The sequence below is a fragment of the Argopecten irradians genome, chromosome 2, assembly GCF_041381155.1.
Source record: "Argopecten irradians isolate NY chromosome 2, Ai_NY, whole genome shotgun sequence".
Lineage (NCBI taxonomy): Eukaryota > Metazoa > Mollusca > Bivalvia > Pectinida > Pectinidae > Argopecten > Argopecten irradians.
In genome coordinates, this window is record NC_091135.1 from 29,361,363 (window position 1) to 29,385,437 (window position 24,075).

At 36.1% G+C, this 24,075-nt stretch overlaps 1 protein-coding gene across 3 annotated transcripts; it reads right to left on the reverse strand.

Annotated features, from left to right (window-relative positions):
* Positions 1–880: 880 nt before the first annotated feature.
* On the reverse strand, positions 881–17,967 carry LOC138315072 (uncharacterized). 3 transcript variants are annotated; one of them, XM_069255804.1, is made up of 5 exons: positions 17,091–17,967; positions 15,701–16,172; positions 4,975–5,162; positions 4,539–4,643; positions 881–2,035 (listed from the first exon to the last, which is right to left on the reverse strand). In XM_069255804.1, the coding sequence occupies exons 1-5, from the start codon at positions 17,965–17,967 to the stop codon at positions 1,470–1,472; spliced, it is 2,208 nt and encodes a 735-aa protein (XP_069111905.1). In that variant the 3' UTR covers positions 881–1,469. The 3 variants fall into 3 exon arrangements, 2 of the variants coding, with proteins under 2 accessions (XP_069111905.1, XP_069111904.1); XR_011207459.1 differs by lacking the exons at positions 881–2,035; positions 4,539–4,643 and having other exon boundaries at positions 5,032–5,162; positions 11,279–16,172; XM_069255803.1 differs by lacking the exons at positions 881–2,035; positions 4,539–4,643; positions 4,975–5,162 and having other exon boundaries at positions 8,592–16,172.
* Between the last annotated feature and the right edge of the window lie 6,108 nt (positions 17,968–24,075).

Consider the following 24,075-nt stretch of genomic DNA (forward strand, 5'->3'; position numbering starts at 1 on the left):
TTTGCTATTGCGGACCTTCAGGTTTTGGATTTTTTTTCTGTTACCATCAAAACTCAGTCAAAAATACCAAATTACTCAATTTACCTCAATTTAATTCCTTATTGCGTATGAGATTGAGCAAATGTGTTTTGAATACAAAATTGAAGGAAATCCTTGATTTATTACGATCGTCAGGCTGACAAGATTGTATGCAAATGAAGCTGCGATGGATTGTGTTGTCGAAAATTCGCGCATTGTTACGCACTAAAAGTAAACAAAGTGGCTGAACGAAAGCGTGTGAGAAAAAAAAAACATGTATCAGAATCGGCATCAAAGAGTTGGAAATTAGAATGGAATCGGTAGCATCCTAGGATATCTCTAGGGAGATGGCATGTAGCAATAAAAGAAACAGAAGCCACATCTCAAGCGGAACTCGCCCGGACTCTGTTGGGTCATGTTGCACGTAGTGAGGTAAATTTCAACACATATGCCAGCGCACATACAGCGGCAGACTAGCTACATATATGTTTGATGAACTAAGCTAGCGAGCGTATGTCAGTAACTTGACGTGTTATAGATTATATGACATGTAGGGTATAAACAATTCATCGTACTTCGATTTTTTTAAACTAAATATGCCGTGGCAAGACTGTCACTTCTATCTGACATTTTGTTGCACGCTTCCGTTTGTTGATGCGGCCTCGTTTTGGAAAAACATGTCATGTTCCATGTAAATCTTGACTTTGCTCTATTTTTAGAGGAGTATTTTCCTGGTCAAGCAAGACAACTGACCACCCATATTGTTCGCTGTCGAAAATGATTTGAAGATTATATCTTATGTAAAGGATAAATTTCAAATTCGTAAACTTAATATTTCATTGGGTGAAACCTACCTTTAAAGTTATACTTGAATAATTGTTACTTTGACCTTGATGTATTTGGGTTTTTATACAAACTGCGGGGCGCGGAGGATAATGCCATGCTTTGCGGCTCTATAGAAAATGTCTGATTTTGCTTTCCGCGTGCTATATCTCGGTTCAGGTAATACGCAAAATGTTTCGTAGTGTTACACAAAACAGTGATTACATAGATATGTAATTTACGGTACTTTGTTTTTATTATCATATCATGTAGTGCATTTACGGATATATTTGCAAAACAGTTGCCAGATTTATTTCGTTAAGTTAAGTTTAACGTCTTCCTAGCAGGACCGAAAACTAATGACCCTAATATCCCTCATTTGAAGTCATGACATCAACAAAGGACCATGCTATCCCACATAAATAACAATATGCAAAGCAATAATCTACACACCTTTTTTAATCATGTTCATTGCTACATTTCATTTGGTATTCATGTCAGAAAATGGCAAATATTTGTAACGTTTAATTATTACATTTTTAACATTTACAAATTTAAATTTTGATAGTTGTGGCATGTTGCAAAGTTTGTTATATTCAAAGTATAATCTTGAGTTAGCTTTTACTTTTTTACTCCTTGGCACATGTGAAGTTACATGACATATCACCTCCGATATTTCGTTTGTCCTTTACATTCCATCCGGAACTCTTCAAGAATGCTTCTCTTTCCTCGGTTCCCCAACCAATACCGTGACCAGCTCCGCCGTCTATCGACATACTACAGGGCAGACAGATGAGTGTACTGAGGGCGTAACATACCCCAGCATTATTGGTGTCCCCTACGTTATCTCTATGGTTACTGTGGATATCTGGGTCAGAAATGGACACCACCCCCGTGTCCTTCAGCACGCGCTTTACCTCCTTCATCGCATTAACATGGTCGGGCAGATCGTGAAGGACGTCATAAAGAATCACCCAGTCAAACTTGTGTGTCCAGTCGGCGGGCATGGATGTTATGTTTTCCTTCAGGAACGTGATGTTTTTGATGCCTATTGTATTTGCGATCTCAATACCCTTTGTAATGGCGATGTCGCTGTAATCAACAGCATATATATCTGCATCTGGGAAACGCCTGCTTAGTGCTCTAGTAATGACCCCTGCGCCTGATCCGATGTCCAGAATGGATTTTATATTCTCTACAGAATAAAATAATAGTATTACACATTGTATATTAATCAAAACTAAAGTGTTTTTTTAATACTTTTTGTTTGAAATCAAATGTATGAAATAATGTAGATTGGAATCGCCAACAGAACACACCACAGCTCCCTTTTACGCGCAAATGTCATATTGCCAACTTATCATCAAAGTATCAACATAGAAAAAAATGCAATGTTTTATTTAAACCGTCATGTAGTGTGTTAATTATGTGAAATATTCGGGAATGTGGAATTCTTGCTATTGAATAGTGATATACATATACGCTTTATATATACTAAGCAATTATGTCTGTACGTATGTTGCAAGGGGATTCTTATCTACAATTATTTCTACTATTGGTTACGGTCCATCGATATATAATTTTATTTAACATGTAGTTGTCCAATTTAACATAAAATGTCGAATTTAAGGCATAAATGTCCAATTTAATGTAGAGCTATCCAATTTAACTTTTAGCTATCCCATTTAACGTATAGCTATCCAATTTAACGTGTAGCTGTCCAAGTCAAGGTATAACTGCTTTAATGATGGGGCTGACCCCCGGGGGCCTGAGCATGAGGGGTGGTGTCAAAGGGGTCAATTTGGATATTTCCATATAAACAATTTTTTTTTCTGAAACTGGGCATGGGCTAGCACTCATAATGCAATGGTAGCATCCTTAATGGGTGAGAATTCAAAATTATACAACTGATTGGGGCTAACCCCCGGGAGCCTGAGGGTTGGGGGGGGGGAGGTTGTAAAGGGGTCAATTTGGCTATTTCCATATAAACGACTTCTTTTCTGAAACTAAGCATGGGATAGCACCCATAATGTAATGTTAGCATCCTTATAGGGTGAGGATTCAAAATTGTACAATTGACTGGGGCTGACCCCCGGGGGCCTGAAGGGTGTGGTCAAAAGGGGTCAGTTTGGCTATTATCATATAAACGACTTCTTCTCAGAAACTAAGCATGGGATAGCAACCATAATGTAATGGTAGCATCCTTATAGGGTGGGGATTTAAAATTGTACAAATGATTGGGGCTGATCCCCGGGGGCCTGAAGTGTTTGGGGGGTGTCAAAAGGGGCCAATTTGGCTATTTCCATATAAACGACTTATTTTCTGAAACTAAGCATGGAATAGCACCCATAATGTAATGGTAGCATCCTTATAGAGTGGGGATTCAAAATTGTACAAATGATTAGGGCTGACCCCCGGGGGCCTGAAGGGTGGGGTCAAAAGGGGTCAGTTTGGCTATTTTCATATAAACGACTTCTTTTCTGAAACTAAGCATGGGATAGCACCCATAATGTAATGGTAGCATCCTTTTAGAGTGAGGATTCAAAATTGTACAAATGATTGGGGCTGACCCCCGGGGGCCTGAAGGGTGGGGTCAAAAGGGGTCAGTTTGGCTATTTTCATATAAACGACTTCTTTTCTGAAACTAAGCATGGGATAGCACCAATAATGTAATGGTAGTATCCTTATAGAGTGGGGATTCAAAATTGTACAAATGATTGGGGCTGACCCCCGGGGGCCTGAAGGGTGGGGTCAAAAGGGGTCAGTTTGGCTATTTTCATATAAACGACTTCTTCTCTGAAACTAAGCATGGGATAGCACTCATAATGCAATGGTAGCATCCTGATGGGTAGGGGATTCAAAATTGTACAAATGATGGGGCTGACCCCTGGAGGCCTGAGGGGCGGTGTCAAAAGGGCTCAATTTGGCCATTTCCATATAAAAAACTTCTTTTCTGCAACTTAGCAAGGATAGCACCCATAATGCAATGGTAGCATCCTTATAGGGTGGGGATTCATAATTGTACAAATGATTGGGGCTGACCCCTACGGGGGCCTAAAGGTTGGGATCAAAAGGGGTCATTTTCATATAAACGTCTTCTTCTCTGAAACTAAGCATGGGATACCACTCATAATGCAATGGTAGCATCCTTAATGGGTGAGAATTCAAAATTGTACAAATGATTGAGGCTAACCCACGGGAGCCTGAAGGGTGGGGTCAAAAGGGGTCAATTTGGCCATTTCCATGTAAACGACTTATTTTCTGAAACTAAGCATGGGCTAGCACTCATAATGCAATGGTAGCATCCTTCTAGAGTGGGGATTCAAAATTGTACAAATGATGGGGCTGACCCCCCGGGGGCCTGGAGGGTGGGGTCTTTGTAATAATTGCTAATAAAAAACAGGTGAGCGATACAGGCCCTCTTGGCCTCTTGTTTAGAGTTTAGAACACGTTGCTTTAAACTGAGTGTATGTTATCTTTTTTTGAGTATTTGATCAGCTAATATGTTTGAAACACAGGTTATTCCACCTAAGCTATGGGAGTTCTATGTGAGAATTGCGATCTAGGTATCTAAGCCTTCTATAATCAGTTTGTGCATTAGTGTTTATTGATAACTATTTTCAGGAGGTTTAGGAAGAAAATGTGACATCCAATATTGCGGAAAGCTGAGTGTATCGGACATTGCCGAGTTATAGTACCTGGCATTGCTGGTACAAGGAGCTGCTCCACAATCGTATCAGGTTCCGCAACTCTCTCTTCAGTAACATCCACAACTTCAGGAAGCATGTCACCAAATTCATAACCTGAATGATCAGTAATAAAATGCCATTGCAATCGATATCTGATACCAGAAAGCAATAAGAATAATACATTGCAAGAATAATATATTGTAATATATATTGTTAGATATAGTGGAACGCCTCAAATGTATTTTTACATCTGACTGGTACCATTTATTGAATTACTTCAACTTTTTTCAAAATATCGAAATATTTCAATTTAAATCATGCCAGCATAAAATGATTTTCGGTGTAAATGAGGTGTTGTAAAGAGAAACAAACACAGTCGTTATATGACGTTTTGCTACCATGCTATCTTTTTATTCATATTTACTGGAATAAGTATGATGAATACCTGAAGGACCATCTTTCCTGAAACAATTCTGAACTCTGTGGGTCAAAGTACTCAGAACGGGGAACACAAAGGCTAGACTTATTCTGCGCAGTCCTGGCTTCAAATCTTCGGGGATGAAATATTTGTCAGCGTCATCAAGTGAAACGATCCGTGTCGACACCATACAGCCTAGCCACTCACGGACATATCTAGAAAAGGTGACAATCATATCACTATTGGTACTGCACTGGTTAACCAAGGTGACAATCATATAACTATTGGTACTGCACTGGTTAACCAAGGTGACAATCATAACTACTGGTACTTCGCTGGTTAACCAAGGTGACAATCATATAACTATTGGTACTGCACTGGTTAACCAAGGTGACAATCATATAACTATTTGTACTGCACTGGTTAACCAAGGTGACAATCATAACTACTGGTACTTCGCTGGTTAACCAAGGTGACAATCATATAACTATTGGTACTGCGCTGGTTAACCAAGGTGACAATCATATAACTACTGGTACTTCACTGGTTAACCAAGGTGACAGTCATATAACTATTGGTACTGCACTGGTTAACCAAGGTGACAATCATATAACTATTTGTACTGCACTGGTTAACCAAGGTGACAATCATATAACTACTGCTGGTATTGCACTGGTTAACCAAGGTGACAATCATATAACTATTGGTACTGCACTGGTTAACCAAGGTGACAATCATATAACTACTGCTGGTATTGCACTGGTTAACCAAGGTGACAGTCATATAACTATTGGTACTGCACTGGTTAACCAAGGTGACAATCATATAACTATTTGTACTGCACTGGTTAACCAAGGTGACAATCATATAACTACTGCTGGTATTGCACTGGTTAACCAAGGTGACAATCATATAACTATTGGTACTGCACTGGTTAACCAAGGTGACAATCATATAACTACTGCTGGTATTGCACTGGTTAACCAAGGTGACAGTCATATAACTATTGGTACTGCACTGGTTAACCAAGGTGACAATCATATAACTATTGGTACTGCACTGGTTAACCAAGGTGACAATCATATAACTACTGGTACTTCACTGGTTAACCAAGGTGACAATCATATATCTATTGGTATGCATACTCCACAGGTTAACCAATTAAAGTAAAACTCGCAAGATTGGTTATTTACGTTTTAATTAATAATATTTATAATCGATTCAACAGGGCCCAATTTCATAAAATTCCTTAAATTTAGGGAACCCTTAACATAAAATAATTCTCCATAGGAAAACATTACGGATTTTGAGGAAAGCTCCTTAACTTAAGATGTTTCCTAACTTCTGTTATACTTTCTTATGGAGAATTTTAAGTTAAGGAATTCCTATTTAAAGATGCTCCACCGCTGACAAATGGTATTTTTTCACTATCTTAAACAGGAGCAGACGATTTAGTATTTTTCTTCGGTTACAAAAATTACTTACTTTACACCATTGCCACCTTTGAAAAGTTTGAGCTTCTAATTTTACTTTAAATTAAACGTATAAAAATAATTAATTGCATCCCGAAAAAATCCATGGCACTAGATCCTATATGGAATGAAGTACTGATTGTGCATGCACCAAAGGCAAAACGAATTATTTTATATTATTTTCTGTTAATTAGACATATAAATACACGATTGAACACCTATTATTGTTCAAAAAATATAATTTATGCTCTGTCGGCGGTAGAGCACCTTTAAGGAATGTTCATGAAACTGGGCCAAGATATTACGCACCTTTCCTTCAGGTTGCATGCGTCTGCTAGTTGCCGTGACGATACTGGTGTGTCCAGCCGTTTCAACTCGTCAAACAATCCCAGCTCTTTCCCCAATGTGATGGAGGAGGTAACATAACTTCCGGCTATGAAGTCAGAGATGTTTTTTGAATATGTCTCTAAATCCATCTCTATCAGCTACTCTCTCAATATTGTTTTATGGTAGAAATGTGTACACCGTGCAGGAGCAAAAGACCATGCAAAGACCCCGTGTTTGATAAGACCAGATTGTTGATATTTTTACAAAACCTGTTATCACTACCTAAAGCGGTGAACAACCTGCGATCATCCAAGGTTAAACTAAATTAAAGGAAAAGATATATGTAAGACACCTTGAACAAATATGAAAGACTGAGATTAATAACTAGCGTCAAATAAAGGTAAAAAACCTCCGAATGTCGATATGTTTATGATAGTCGTAAATCAAACAACCCGGCATATATTTATCGTACCACAATCGATTTCTATTAGGTCCTATTCAACGAATCAGTACAGACGTGTCATCCCTTCTTGAGATCGCATCGACCGTCTTTTCATCACCTCCTTAACACTTAAAAGGAATATTTATAGTAAATAAATGAAATATGCGTTTTACGAAAAAGTCTTGCTAATGAATTTAACTCACTCAGTACGAATTCCAGATAACTTGCACGGGTTACATCAAGGCTGTCAACATCTATTGATACAAAAGGTGGAGGGACTGATCAATGGGGATTAATACGGCTTTTCCTCAAAGGTTGTTCAAGTGATATATTAGTAAAAACTGTTGAACTACGCTAATATAATATACCGAATATTAATATTAAACTATATATGTCTTAAGGAATGAAATATATCTAAAATTGATATATAAAACATCAGTTAAATTTTTGTACAATGTGTAGGAATATTCATTTCACACGAACCTGGCCGTAAAGATAATAAACCAATCCGAACCAATTTCCATTCTAACTACATTGCCTCTGTATCGTATCTATATACAATTGTAAGAAACCCGATATGCTATTGAAAACCCAATGGCTATTAGATGCATGGTATTCCACAGTATTAACCAATTACTTGTACTTTATATTTCAAAATGGCGGTCATTGCAGTAGAATTGTATGTTTTCACGTCATATTTAGTTTAGAATTTTAATTAAAGATGCTCCACCGCCGGCAAATCATACACGACAATCGTCATTTGAACAATTGGTGTTTAATCGTGTATATAATATACAATGTATATATCTAATTAACATAAAAATGATATAAATATTTTATTTTGCTTTTGGTCCATGCGCAATCAGTACTTTATTCCATATATGACATAGTGCCACAGAATGTTTTCGAGACGTAGTTAATTATTTCCAATATTTCTATGTTTAGACTTTAAAACTGTTCAACGGTGGTAATGTTTTTGATGAGAGAAAATACCCTTTTGTCAGCGGTGGAGCATCTTTAAGTCAATCAAAATTATTAACTGCCGTTTTCTGTGCTTAAAGTAATGGTCACAATCTTGACTACGGAATGATGTCAGCTATGTTTGATTTTTTACATGGAACTTAAGACGCTTTCGTACATGAAGTAAGAGTCAAATTCATTCATCTTAACAACATCATCCGCATGATAACTAGTGCTTCGCTAGGTTAATGTTTACATATGTCTAGTGTACACTTGTGCAATACAACCTGAAGCGCTTCTCTTGTCTTGAAATTCATTGTAACGTCATGAATTGGTGCCATTGAAAAATGGCGTGACAAATTTTTGCAACGCTATTTGACGTTGAAATTCTTCGAAATTTAGGTTGTAGAAGGTATTTCATAAAATGTATCTTACTCCTGCTTAGCGCTCAGCATCAATTGAATGGGACGACTGGTTCGCTTGTTTGCATTATAATGTGACCGGATGGAGTGTGTTTCATGTTGTCTTCAGTGATATAGCACTATAAAAGGACAACAGTTCCACTATATAAGAAGACACAACACGAACATACCCCAGTCTCCCAAAACACAATCCGCACTGCCAACACGCAACGCACCGCATACATGGGAGGCCGTCCTTACATGACATTGGTTGTTAATAGGACGTTAATTTAATCAATCAAACAAATGTATCTTAATTATAAATTAGCGTTAATGTTATGTCCTCTATGCAGGGTCAGGAGATCTAGAGAACACAAAGAACAATACATGTATATTATTTACATTTATTAGGATCTCAAACTCTTATAACATCAAATGTACAATGCATCATAATAGAAATTGAAAATCAATCATATAATTTCAAAAAATAAAGCTCTTCAATATATCAATTATTAAGAGGAATGAATTACAGTAGGGATGTATAATTTCTACAGTCTATATTATGATTTTATGCAACATATTGTGGTAGATTAATTCTTAACACATTGTTGATGCTAAATAAAATGTGCACCGTCTCTGTTAATCTCAATGGTGATAATGGCAACACTCTAGTGTATTTAATACTCTTTTTGTTATGAGCTGACACTATGAAGAAAGTAACTACAGTCTACAGCTTCATGAAGTAAATTAAGTTATTTACATATGTCCCTACCCTTCCTAAAGTAAATGAATGTACGCACACATACACATATAAATAACCAGACTCGTCGATTTCAGATAACCTTCGGGAATGTTGTAGCGAGGAAAAACTTATTACACTATGTAATAGAATATATATGTAGCACACTATAGAAAATCAACAAAAGTTACCGGAGAAGGTTACCACGAGGCTACGCCGAGTGTCTTACAGCTCCTGTCTCACCCCTAACAAGGTGAATGGTTCTTTTTCTCTTACTCCGTGCAACAACTATATAATTGCAGATATCCGGGGTAAAACAAAATGTTTTCACGTTATTCATTGTAGAAGCTGACGTAAATACTAGTATGTAATGAGTTAATAATTATGAAAATTTTACGTTCATCATATGCAAGCAATGTATTATATCAGTAAGGACTGCACCAAAAATCATCATATAATCAATGTTTCAATTACTTACAAATGACGTATATTTCCAAAAATACAAATTAATACATACATATATAAGGCTATATGTGTTTTGAAAATTTTGTTATCAGTTTAACAAGAACGACCTGGATCATCAAACCTGTTCTATTCCAAGATCATATTGGGCTGCATACCAAGTTTCATTAATCATAATGAACGTTTATTCAACTACTTTACTTTGTTCATAATGTTCAATTAATAATTTTAAAGTGCATTCACTTCCAGGTTAAGATGCTAGACTGCACGTACAGTACTGATAAGCTTGGCGAGTTAGTCAGTACGTTAACAAACTCAGATTGTTGAAAGCGTTATATTCTTTCTAATGCTACCATACACTGTTCCATTATACTCCAGGAATATTTCTACCGTTAATGTATTGATACATGTTCCAATAGTAACATAATTCTAAAGTTACAATAGATGTAGTCAGGCTTTCGGACCTGTCCGATCTCTTACTGAACATATTTTAAGGTTTAAGTTAGATTAATAAACGTTCACTAAAGAAAGTTATTTTGTTCACAAAGTTGGTAATCGATAAAACTATCATTACAAAGGATTAAAGTGACATAAAACATAAAAAAATACAGAAATGGAAATTCAAATTTGTTTTAAGTTACTATGGAGACGGATTAATATAAGTGTAAAACACTTGTTTCTGAATCCATTTCAAGTTATATCTATTTGATTGTTTTTGTATTGTATGACTTATAATGAATGAATAAAATAAAGTTTACATTAAATTTTATTACTTATATCCTTATAGTTGTTTCTCGGGAAGAAAATCCAACGAAAAACATTACAATATGAAATAATAGTTGTCCACACTTTGAAAGGTTAAAGACCATACTTATTAATATATATTAAAGACTCCACCGCCAGAACATAAACGATACTTAATATCAATTGATATTAAATCGTATATATATGTGATATGTCTAATAAACACAAAAAATAAAATAAACCCATCATGTTATTGATAAGCTAGTTGCTTTTAGATACATGGTATTCTTCAGTATTACACCAGTTTATAGCTCATTTATTACTAAATTGTACTTAATATTTCAAAATGGCGGTCATTGCAGTAGAATTCCATGTGTCCACGTCATTTTTGGTATATAACTTTAATTAAAGATGCTCTACCGCCGACAGAGCATAAACGATAGTCGTCAGCTGAAAAATATTTGGTGTTTAATCGTATATTTATGTTCATGCGCAATCAGCTCTTCATTCCATACAGAAAATGGTGCCATGGATTTTTTTTTCGGGATTTTTTTGTTGTTGATATTTTTAACTTGAAGTGCAATAAGAAGCTCAATTTTTTTCAATGGTGGTAATAATGTAAACTAACTCACTAGCTGAAGTAAAATATTAATTCGTCTGTTTTTGATAAGGGAAAAAAACTACCATTTGTCATCGGCTGGGCATCTTTGAAATATGTGAGAATACCAAACAATATTGATTGTAAGATGGATTATAAACAAAATGGCCACAATTATTTTTTTACCTTAAACCAATCATGTAAATCTTAGTAATGCCATGTCGAATTGAAGGCAATGGTCTTGTGCCCAGCCTGATTGGGGCAATTCATCCATCATTCAGTGGGTCTGGTAAAGCTTCCATCCTCTCCAAGAACTTGTCCAAAGGATTGTCGATATTAATAATCAATGTATAAAGTTTAGAATCCATTAGAGACAGTAGTCCTCTAGTGTTTAAAGGACTCAAACGAGCTCGTGGAACATCTGATTTAAACGGATAGTTGTATGATGTCATGTTCTTTACAAATTGTCTCCTAAATGCGTAAAACTCTTTGATATCTCTAAAGGACATGTTTACCTCAAAGTCTCTACAAAATAATAGTCTGTTTGAATAGAATGTGGACATCGTTTTGAAAACGTTATTCATAAAGTTTTGATGTGAATGTAAGGAATGGATACTGCGTATCAGTTTCATCACCAAGGATAATAAACTGCGACCATTTTGTTTGTAATTTACGTATTTATACATAGGATTCCTACTCAACGAGCGGGAATTATAATGCAACAACACTAACTGTTCACTACTGTTTTTAATCAAATAAATTATGCTTTGCAGAGATTTACTGGCATTTCTTGCATGAGATAGTATTTCATTTCCTAAATTATAAACATTAGTTTTATTCTCCTTAAAGTGATTTGTTTCATTTAGGTATGTTAGTGACTCTTCAAGAGGTTCAACACCTGTAAATGCGAGTGAATGAAATACCAATATAGCGAAGGATTTAGAAAATGTTCTCTCGGCATCCAAACACAGTCGCGTCAAGGTTCGCTGGAAAATTGCAAAGGAAATTGGTTTCATATCATAAAGATACGGATGAGTTAATCCAACAAGGAATTTCACGTATTCTGGAATATTTCTTATTGAAGAAATGTTATCCGCGGCAAACGTTTGTAAAAATGCAAATTCTGCAGTTCTATGTGGGAATGTTTCACTTACTGACTTTCTTTGTAAATACTTAATCACGTTCGAATGATCGAATAATTTAGCAAAGTATAATGGAGTAAATTTATAAGTGTTCCTGCAAAGCAGAACCCGTTTACCGAACCCTTTATACATGGCCATCAGTAGATAAAGATGGTTTTTAATGGCAGCTTGGTGTACCAGACTCAGTAGTGTGGACTTTGTTTCACAGACGTGTGAAAACTGTAGGGCCTTTGTTTTTATTAACTGTGATAATACATAGGAAGTTGTGTTATCAAAATTCTTTGTTTGACTATAAAAGTTGTACTCAAGGTAAATATGCATGCGAGTTTGACCTGTAATGAATTGGGATGTTTTGTATTTCATCCAAATGCGCGACATTATGTGATCCATTTCAAAAATATCTGCATTTGTCAAAGCACATGATACCAAATCTAAAGGTTTATGAAAGGGTGTATCAAGTGTAATGCCACTTTCTATCAGAAGCTTTAAAGCAATAAAATTCCCTCCCATAACTGCGTGTTGGAGTATATTGTATCCATCTCTGTCGTAACATGTCTCCCAAAAAGATAAAGGTTTCGATCTTATAACATTTACAAACTCATATCCGTGAACCCAATATATCCAATATCTATTGTTCTCATTTCTTATTGTTCTATGTAGAAGACTTTCGTCAAATGGTTTTTCGCAATAATCCAAAGTAAACGTGGACAATATATCTAACATCCCCATGGAAGGTTGAGTAGCGGAAAAGAACACTTTAAGTAAGTGTTTGTCTACAGGAACAATCGCCGGCCGGGGCTGGAACATGATGATAGAAAAGAATAGGAATGCGTTACCTTTTTCAACGACAAGTCTGCGGTACTTTGAAAAGTCTACCTTCAGTTGTATATCCGAGTAATCTTTTATGATCTGAAAAATCCTGTATATAACGATTTCTTCCTTGGATAATATATCGTCACTTACGGTATTGTTGCGCGTTCTTATAAAAAGATCTAACATTGAGCAGTTTACGCATATTCGATACTCGTGTTGGTACGGTAGCTGTTCAAATGCGACATATATGGCTGTTTTATTATGTTTATTTGTTTCTAATAATAACGATGGTGTTTTCAATCCTACAACGAGATGCAGTATGAGGTCATGGTTGCCTATCTCAGCCGCATAATGAAGATAATTATTTGAGTTTGTATCTTTTGTTGACGTGTTTAGCTTGTAACCATCAGCCATCAACAAGTATGCCATATTAATAGCATTCTCTTTATATATCGAGCCGATAACTAGGTAATGAAACAAGCCTCTTCCACCATTGTCTTCTAGTGGCTTTCCCGTGTTAGTATAGTGAGGGTGTAGAGCCATATATGACATAGACGCATAACACAACACAGCAGAATGTATAGGCAGTGATCCATTCGTGGCAGATTCATGCACATTTACATTTCCAAGTTTGATCATATATACGATCATCTGCCATTCGTTATTACAAGCGGCGTAATGTAATGGTGTATTACCAGTGTCATCCCTCATTGTCCAGTTAAACGACAAGCCACGCGAATACAGTCGCTTGAACATTTCTTTTCTACCCTTTATAGCAAGAATATGCTCCAAGCCAGCCCCAAGTGGGCAGATGTCATTAACTAAACGTGTTCTCTCGTTCTTATGGAGATTTTGATGTGAAAACCTAACCGCTGAATTGTAGAAACGTTCACATTTATCAGTAAGATTTCCTCCTTTTTCTAAAATAATATCAAGTATTTCAGACTGATTGTATTGAATTGCAGTGAGAAGTGGAGTCCTACCTGCATAATTACGACACAAGAGGGCATTTCTATCCTGCGACAAGAGTTGTGTTACAATGTCTTTATGGCCTTCCTGTATGGCAATGTCTAATGCTGTGGAACATTTAATTAATCGTTCATCATCATTTAGAACAAACTTAACATTTTTAAACTCATTGTCCAATAATAACGACACATCACATTCAAGAGATTTGTTCATCTGATTACAAGGATGCCATTGCATTCGTTTCGTGTTATTGGTGATCCAGTGAAGGTTGTCTCCACATGTAACACATGTGTCCTCAGCGCCGTGGTCTAACAAGGACAGTACACACGCCAAGTGACCATTTTTTGACGCCAGATACAGAGCATGCTGATCAGCTAGGGTACTATTAATTGCTAGAAATCGGGATAAAATTTCTATATAGCCATGCTCCGAAGCTAAGTGAGAAGCTGTAAGGCCTAACCCGTTTTTTATGTAAAGGAACGACTGGTTTTTAGACAACAGGAGGTCCACTACGTCCACATGACCATTTTGAGAAGCAATATCCAGTAGACCATAACCCCATAGCGTTTTGTATTTACAGAGGTTGACTACATCCTCCATTCCTCCTTTGTTCGGTGGACCCGATACTCTAAATAAGTAGTCTCCTCCTTCCTCTATTAGAGCACGGAGTGTTTCTGAGTTTCCAAATGCTGCTGCCAGAAATGTAGCCGTTACATTTGCGGACGTGAAATTATTGATGTGTTCTTTACCGAGGACACTAATAAGCAACTTGGTACCAAGAAAAGAATTTTTCACTTTGGCCATTTGATGAAGATGAGAGTCATTGATCAGTTTCGAATTTGATACGTACTGGCTCTGTTTAAACGAATGTTGTAGTTCTAAATCATCAGACTCTGCGACATGGATAAGCATATCTAATACGTCAGTTCTAGTGAGGTTATATTTACCGAGTAGGTACCTAGCGAACAGCTTGTGACCATTGTACTTGGATATCTGATACTTATAGAGCACGGACGTATCATTACTAAGGTGATCACAGATTCCTTTGTGATAAATATTGATACGCCTTCCTTTGAAGTCAACAAAATGAGACATTTGTTCTCTAAGGAGATTTCGTAGACTATATGGGTGATGTTTTATAGTAAGGATATCTTCTAGTTCCTCCAGTAGCAATTGTTTATACGAAGTACATAGCACTTCAAATACACTCCTTGCTAAATCGTACTGATGTGGATTTTCACCAAATACTCTATCTAAATTTGTATTATAAAAATCAGTAAAAGTCTGAGGAATATCCGACAATTTGCTACTCGGAGAATCTCGCCAAAACTTTACTGCAAGATCTGCATATAAGAAGTTCGAACCTGTAGTCATCAATATACGATTTGTGATCGTCTCGATATTAGCATGTGCACCAAACAGACGTGTTATTGTGTCTGTCTGTGGGAAAAGGTGGTGAGTAAGGAATATAGAGATGTCATGCTGGTTTTGGACATTTTGCGTGGTTTCATGAAATATTTTCATACCTGAAAACTTGTCAGTCACCATGGTGATGTCTCTTGTGGTTATGAAGAATTTAAGCCACCATGGTATTTTACTTATTCTCTTAGAAAGTACATCGATAAGAGATATAGCAATGGCGGCAGAATCCCCACATTCATCTAAAGCATCAATTATCACGTACCTTTCCTCAGCAACTTGAAGGCCTTGTAAGGAATGAATGATGGCGGCATCAAAACAACCAATGGGATCTTCAGAACACTTACTGCTTAATAAAAAGTTAATTCCAAATTCGTTAGTCAATATGGCATTTCCTGCTTCTGGTAGTTTACTTATCAACATTCCTGCGAGGTTCTTAATGAAATACTCAGGTTTTTGGGTGCTGATAACGTCAAATTTACAGATATGGTAGGACAATATATACTTTCTTAGTCCGCATTCCTCAGTACAAAGAATGTGTTGGACTAAGGCAGATTTACCGTAACCCATCTCCGCTGTCAGTAGAATACCCCGAGAAGGCGTAGCAAATAAGGATGTTTGAATTTTATCGATGAGCCATTCCCGGCCATATAACACAGGGCGATCCTTCAAATAAACATCAAATGGGATATCCGGAGTCCAAGGACAGGGGCTTGAAAATGCCAGTGGTAGACAATCTGAAATTATAAAAACGATAATTAGTTTATAATTATTATACATTAGGGCTTTGTTATACCAAACATTGATTTGTCACCAGTTTTAACAATGACATATTTATTTGCCATCATCTGTCAACAGGTTGCACAAGCTCATATTATCAAAACATGCAGTGCTAACATAATGTACTTGCCGATACTTGTGCTTGCTTGCCGATACCTGTGGTTTATCAAGTCATATTACTTATTATATTTAAAAGAAAAATAGAAAAAAGTTATTCAAAGTTATTTGAATTTTGAAGAGCATAAAAGGTCTTTTGGCACAGATTGACAATTGTTGGTCTCCTATTTTGTTTCTTGGATGAATTAATGAAATAGATTGACTTTGAAAATCAAATTTCATATAATCACTCATCAACATCATATGACAAAACTAAATAGTCAAAGATAAAATAGCTTTATCAAGACAAATCATGGCATTAATCTGTTTAAAGGATAATAAACAGTACGGTCTACTTTGACATTGACAGGCGTGAGTGCATTACTAGGAAATAGGGATACCTAAACAAGAACATGGCTAGGCACAGGAAAGCTTGCAGAGTGATCAACCGCAAAACTAATTCAACAGGAATTAGATATCCAAATATTCTTCATAGACCAACGTTGTGCTAATTGTTTCCAGACCTAAAAGCAAAGCATAAACTATTGGAAACCTAGCTTTCATCACGGGACTATCGAGTATACGTGAAAACAGATAACGATTTTGATAATATTTGCCGGGAGTTACGCTGCATACATTGATGAGTTAGTGTGTCCCTCCTCTATTCTGATATAGTCTCCTATGTGATACCCCTGTTACGTATGTGATAACATCATGCCCTTTTCTACTTTGCGACTGATGCGCTATCGAACATTAGGTTTTGGATAAGACTTTCTTACCTTTTCGTTTGTCAATGAGTACCCCCGTATTGTACTGGCTAGTCAAGAAATATATGCTGACAAGAACCATGCTGATAACAAGCAATGCTGATAATCTCCTCCTATCGTTCTTGTCTTCTTGCACGCATATCTTCATCGCCTTCACTTCATGCGACTGCGCTAGGATCGTCCTTTCTGTCTCATCACGTGGATTCAGAACTTTTACGATGTGACGTTTGAATGCGTCTTCCTCTTTAGCAAGTTCCATGACACTATTTGTTTTCACGCGTTTAAGTTGTCTAATTCCTTTTTTGCCAGATTTAGTTGTAGAAATTATCGGTAACCTTAGAAAAGCAATGAGATCTTTAAATGCTCTTTTCTTTTCAGAATTATGAACTTGAAGATTTCCATGAGCAAAGAGTGCGTTTCGTACATCTCTGACACGATTACAGGTTAGGATTGGGATAGTAAATGTTGTACAGTTATGAAAAATACTCAAAGCGACAACAAGATCTTCAGTGTATGGGTTTCTAGCTTTCCACCAATCTGGAGCGAATACTTTCACCAATTCATTGACGTTCTGGGGCCATTCTGAAGAGTTTATATCCTTCCATTTGATCTGCCTTGCTCGCGTTTTGAATCTGTTGTAAGACATAATTTGTTTCTTCCACTCTGTACACGTAGAGCACCAGGTGGATAGGTTTTGTTCTGTCTTACTACAATTCCGTATACAGTTAGGCAGCTGTGCACATGGTCCATACTTGATTGTGTTGTGTAGAGCAAGAACAGTACCTTCCAAATAATCGGAAATTCCTTTTGTTGTAATCGATATACCTACAGCAACATCAAGCCAGTTGGAAAAGGTGTCACCTCGTATGTGTTGCCGTAAGGAATCCATCATATCTATTAAAAGACAAATGTTTCGAAATCAATGATAGTCGTCATCGTTACAGGAACCTTATTAATACATATATAGGTAGTTAAGTTTTCGTTAAGGCACAATATCTCAGGATAATATCTCACTTATATTGAACTCTGATATATTGCAGTCCTACGGCGGCGTATTAGGGCCACTACAAACTTTTATTTATCTTGTACGTACAAGTTATTATCTTGTACGTACAAGTTATTATCTTGTACGTACAAGTTAGTATCTTGTACGTACAAGTTAGTATCTTGTACGTACAAGTTAGTGTCTTGTACGTACAAGATAGTATCTTGTACGTACAAGTTAGTATCTTGTACGTACAAGTTATTATCTTGTACGTACAACTTAGTATCTTGTACGTACAAGTTAGTATCTTGTACGTACAAGATAGTATCTTGTACGTACAACTTAGTATCTTGTACGTACAAGTTAGTATCTTGTACGTACAAGTTAGTATCTTGTACGTACAAGTTAGTATCTTGTACGTACAAGTTAGTATCTTGTACGTACAAGTTAGTATCTTGTACGTACAAGTTAGTATCTTGTACGTACAAGTTAGTATCTTGTACGTACAAGTTAGTATCTTGTACGTACAAGTTAGTATCTTGTACGTACAAGTTAGTATTTTGTACGTACAAGATAGTATCTTGTACGTATAAGTTAGTATCTTGTACGTACAAGTTAGTATCTTGTACGTACAAGATAGTATCTTGTACGTACAAGTTAGTATCTTGTACGTACAAGTTAGTATCTTGTACGTACAAGTTAGTATCTTGTACGTACAAGTTAGTATCTTGTACGTACAAGATAGTATAATGTTGAAACTCTCGGTATTAAAGGCTTTGGCTGGTTTACTCTCACAATGGCATCGCATGCTATACGTATATTACGTAAACTTTGTTTAAGCCAAAGGCAGAAAAGAATATATGTTGTGGAGTTGTAATGCTGTGATAAGTTTCCGAACACTTATATGTAAATGTTTATAACAGAGTATTTACTATGATCATCATTTGGACAATAATTGATGTGTGTATATATGTCTAATAAACTCAAAAACACATATGAAATATTTTGTTTTGCTTTTGTTGTCTTTGCAATCAGTAACTCATTCGAATTAGGGCATAATGCCTAAGATTTTTTTTCGGAGGCAGTTAATTATTTTCAATACTACTATTCTGAAGTAAAATAAATGCTCAAACATTTCCAATAATGGCACCATTGTGAAGTATTTAACTTTTATTACTGAAGAAAATTACGAATTTGTTGAATAGATCAAACTTATCATTCATCGGAGATGAATCATATCCGTTTTATCACTAAATATATCTTATCTATAAAACAAGCGACTATACAGTTTTCTCGAAAGGAACTATACAGTGTCAGTTTCAAAATAATGCAAGTGACTATACAGTTTCAACTCTTAATCCGGCAATTTCAAATTACGATTGTGAAAAAGATATTGTTCTCATTAACATATATTCATATTTTTAATATTGTCAAATAAGTTAATAAACCTGTGATCTTGCTTGAAGCAATGTAAAGTAGACCGACTATCTTTAATTACGAAAAATATTAGGCGGGTGACTCAATTCTGCGGTGATGAACAGCAGTTCAACTCAACTTGTATGTTCAAGATACTAAGTTGTACGTACAAGATACTATCTTGTACGTACAAGATACTATCTTGTACGTACAAGATACTATCTTGTACGTACAAGATACTATAAGTTGTACGTACAAGATAGTAACTTGTACGTACAAGATAGTATATTGTACGTACAAGATACTATCTTGTACGTACAAGATAATAACTTGTACGTACAAGATACTAACTTGTACGTACAAGATACTAAGTTGTACGTACAAGATAATAACTTGTACGTACAAGATAATAACTTGTACGTACAAGATATTAAGTTGTACGAACAAGATACTAAGTTGTACGTACAAGATACTAAGTTGTACGTACAAGATACTATCTTGTACGTACAAGATACTAACTTGTACGTACAAGATAATAACTTGTACGTACAAGATAAATAAAATTTTGTAGTGGCCCTAATACGCCGCCGTACAATCCCACTTGGTATGGGGCAAATTAAAAACCCCTTGTCACATATTCTTTTATTTATTTCTCGGGTATAATTAATCAGTGATTACCAAACCCGCGTAGTTTGCCAGCCTTCCCATAATTTGTTGAAGTGATCGATACTAATATTGTTTTGTGCAATTGTTTTTTCAATAGCAAATTGATATATCAAATATCTTTAATATCATTGAAAGTGAGCTTATTACCTTTTCTGGAAGAAACATAGATAAGGTATTTTGTATGAAGCATTAAAATTTTTAGAGGAAAGTAAGTTTGATAATTGTTGTTTTTCCCCGAATAGGATTGCCATTAGATCTAGTTCCACATTTTTATCGATTGTATTTTTAATCCATCTAATTAGGTGTTGCCAAAGAATTTAGTTTCATCACATTCCCAAAATAAATGTTCGATGCTTTCAGTTTCTATATTACATAAATTACATTTGTTGCAATTCTTTACTCCAATATTTTTAGGTACATATTTAGGGGAAGAAATTCTGTGTTGCAGCCTATATTGGAACCATTGTATTGTAGTGTCTTGTGTTATTTTGAAGATATTTGTGTATATTTGTTTCCAGTTTTCTATTTGAATGTTGGTATTTAAAAGCCATTTCAATTCTGCAGTGTTTACATTTTGTGTTGATTTTGTCAGATTTCTATATATATCCTTTCATCCCTTCTTGCAATGTTAATATTGGTTTTTCTGTTGTTGTTTTTACTGATTGATAAGAGGTCAAATAACTGATAAGAAATAATAATTTGCTGTTTGGAAGTATTTTTGATGCGTCAAGCCAAATATGAAAAAAATGCTAAAAATTACCATTTCTGAGCTTAAAATCCTATTTTTTTTCATTTCCTGCGTAGAAGTAACTACACATATTGGATTATTTGGACCTTAAATGTATTTTTGTTCTATTGTTGTCATTTTGATACCTCATTTGTCTTATTCGGTTGAGAAATGTCAATGAAATGACTATTTTTCAGTTTTTAGTCAATTTCGAGATGGCGGCCATCTTGATGACGTCATAACCGAAGTTCATCCCAACTATTGCAATGTTAACATTTTGATTTGTGATCAGTTGCTCATAAGGTATAGAAAAATATTGGTTTGGAGGTTTGGGGGTGGGGGTGCATGTGGTACCCCCTAGCCCATGGCCTATAATACAATACGAAAAGTAGTGTATGATTTATATTCATTGCCTTAAGCAAGTTTCATGACGCTATTTGTTATCACGGGTTTAAGTTGACTAATTCCCTGTTTGCCGGAATAAGTGGTAGAAACTACCTGTAACTTTAGATATACTATGAGATAGGTAACCGCCCTTTTCTTGTTGGTAATTGTTCACAATTTGAGATGTATGGATGCTTTGTTGTAGTTGGACCTTGTCATCTTTGTTTTTATCGCTGATAAGATATGTTATATGTTAAGATGTGTATGTCGCACTAAATACAGCTACAATATTTACAATATAAAATATTTACATTTTTGTTATCAAATATCTCTTACAGGATCTACCTATTTACTGTTCGACTGATTCAAACACGGCCTCCTGCTATGGATAAAGGCGAATCCAAAGTGGAAAAGTTGTCATATACTATTCTCTGGTCGACGGTTTTCCTCCACCATCTAAACCTCGAACATCCTTGGGCGATTGTTACTGTTAATAGGACGTTAAATTAAACAAACTAAACTTTTGGTAATGTATGCCTTCATATAGATGTTATGACCATTATCCTCTTTAATTGTGCTAACCCGCGCATCATCGTTAATGTCAGTTAAAGTTGACCCTGGTTAAAATGCATTTATGGTGAAATGTTTGTTGGTTTGTTTGATTCAATTAACTTCCTATTAATCGCGTGCTTGTTTTCTGAGACTGCGGTATATTCGTTTGTGTCTTCTTGTATAGTGGAACTTTAGTCCTTTTTATGGTGCTATATCACTGAAGCATACCGCTGAAGACAACAAAAAACACATCCCACCCGGTCACGTTATACTGACAACGGGCGAACCAGTCGTTCCACTCCCGGTATGCTGAAACTACCACTTTTATAGACTTTGGTGTGTCTCGGCCAGGGGACAGAACCAGAGCCTACCTCACAGGGGAGAGCGCTCAACAAAAGACCAAAAGTGAGGCGGTGTCAATGGAGACGTTAGAAAGAAAAAAGTCAGTTAAGAAGAAGAGAAAAGATGAGATCATAAATTTAGTCGCCTTTTACGATCATGCAATAGGGGCAGCAGGTTCAATTCTTACGCCCTACTTGCATGGCGAATGGTGAACCCATCGTCATAATTCGAGCGTTAAGCAACGCCAACAGGAATTGTATAAACTTTATGAATGTTTTACTTTTGATCTACCAATAAATGCATACCGCCGATTTGAAGTCGGCACTATCATAGTTACAGAAAGGCCCTATGTCTAGGAAAGGGACGTAATAAAAAGGTTTTAATTAAGCTCAAAACGACATTAATAAGCGCTGTTAAGGTGTAAAACCGGAGACTAGATCAGGCCCTAAATATCATAAAATTATAGGACATAAGCTGATGATAAACTTAATCAGTGTTACAGGTAAATAATTGTAACGTGGTACACTTGACAAACGAGAATTAATCACATGCGTGTTGCGAGTGGTCAGTAAAAAGTCAGCAGAAACCAATTTGGTTCAGAAGCCTGAGTTGCCTAACCTACTGTGCTCATAGTATCCAGTATTAAATACTTACAAGTCTATAACTGTATAATTGTCGGTTTGTGACGGTCTTCTCAAGGTGGTTTAGTTTACCAAATCGATGTCTCTTTATCGCAGCCCATATACAATATTTATATTTGTGTTATCAAATATCTCGTATAGGATCTACCTATCTATAGTTTGACTGATAGTATCCAGTATTAAATACTTACAAGTCTATAACTGTATAATTGTCGGTTTGTGACGGTCTTCTCAATGTGGTTTAGTTTACCAAATCGATGTCTCTTTATCGCAGCCCATATACAATATTTACATTTGTGTTATCAAATATCTCGTATAGGATCTACATGTACCTATTTATAGTTCGACTGATTAAAACACAACAGAGCGCATATAATGAACTATGTATTATTACAAATAAGTCATTTAAGGACACAAATCACCACGTTATTAGAGCGCTCTTCCCTGTGAGGTATAATCTGGGTTCTGTCCCCTGGCCGAAACACACCACTGTCTATAAAGGTGGTAGTTTCTTATCCATCTAAGATTTCAGCAAAAATGGCGTGGACGACTGGTTTGCCTGTTGTCAGTATACTGTAACCGGGTGGAGTGTTTTCCTTGTTGTAGTCGGCTGCATGCTTCAGTAATATAGCACTATAAAAGAGTTCCCACGAACAAATTATTTCGTTCGAACGCAATATTTCGTTCCCATGCAATAATATTTCGTTCGAACGCAATAATATTTGGTTCGAACGCAATAACATTTCGTTCGAACGCAATAATATTTGGTTCGAACGAAATAATATTTCGTTCGAACGCAATATTTCGTTCCCACGCAATAATATTTCGTTCGAACGCAATATTTTGTGTCCACGCAATAATATTTCGTGTCCACGCAATAACATTTCGTTCGCACGCAATAATATTTCGTTCCCACGCAATAATTTTATTTATTTCATGTCCGGTGTCCGCTCCCAGCCACTGTATATCTCTAATACCTAGTCAAATGGTAATGTTGCGACTTCCTGTCATGGAATAACATAAAAGTTTCAATCAGTTCCTTCTTAATGAATGAGAACATATAAAGTAAAAGTCAGACAAAATGTTGACACCGCCAATATTTCAACATAGCGACACAAAGCGACAACACGTGGTCCATCACCGACACAGGTACAACACAGTTACAGTCGCATCATGAAACTCATCTAGCCTCCGCTAGCACAGCTGACGTCCATAATGTATAAATCGTCACTCACATCATCCCGGATTAAGATTCTCCACCATGTCGTGTTTAAATTACTTAGT

Bases quoted from the DNA above. Each gene is read 5' to 3' on its own strand.
- LOC138315072 (XM_069255803.1), bottom strand. From the start codon at position 17,967: ATGGATTCCTTACGGCAACACATACGAGGTGACACCTTTTCCAACTGG. The intron at 16,173-17,090 runs GTAAGAAAGTCT...TTATAATTTCAG, and splicing joins ACTCATTGACAAACGAAAAG to ATTGTCTACCACTGGCATTT.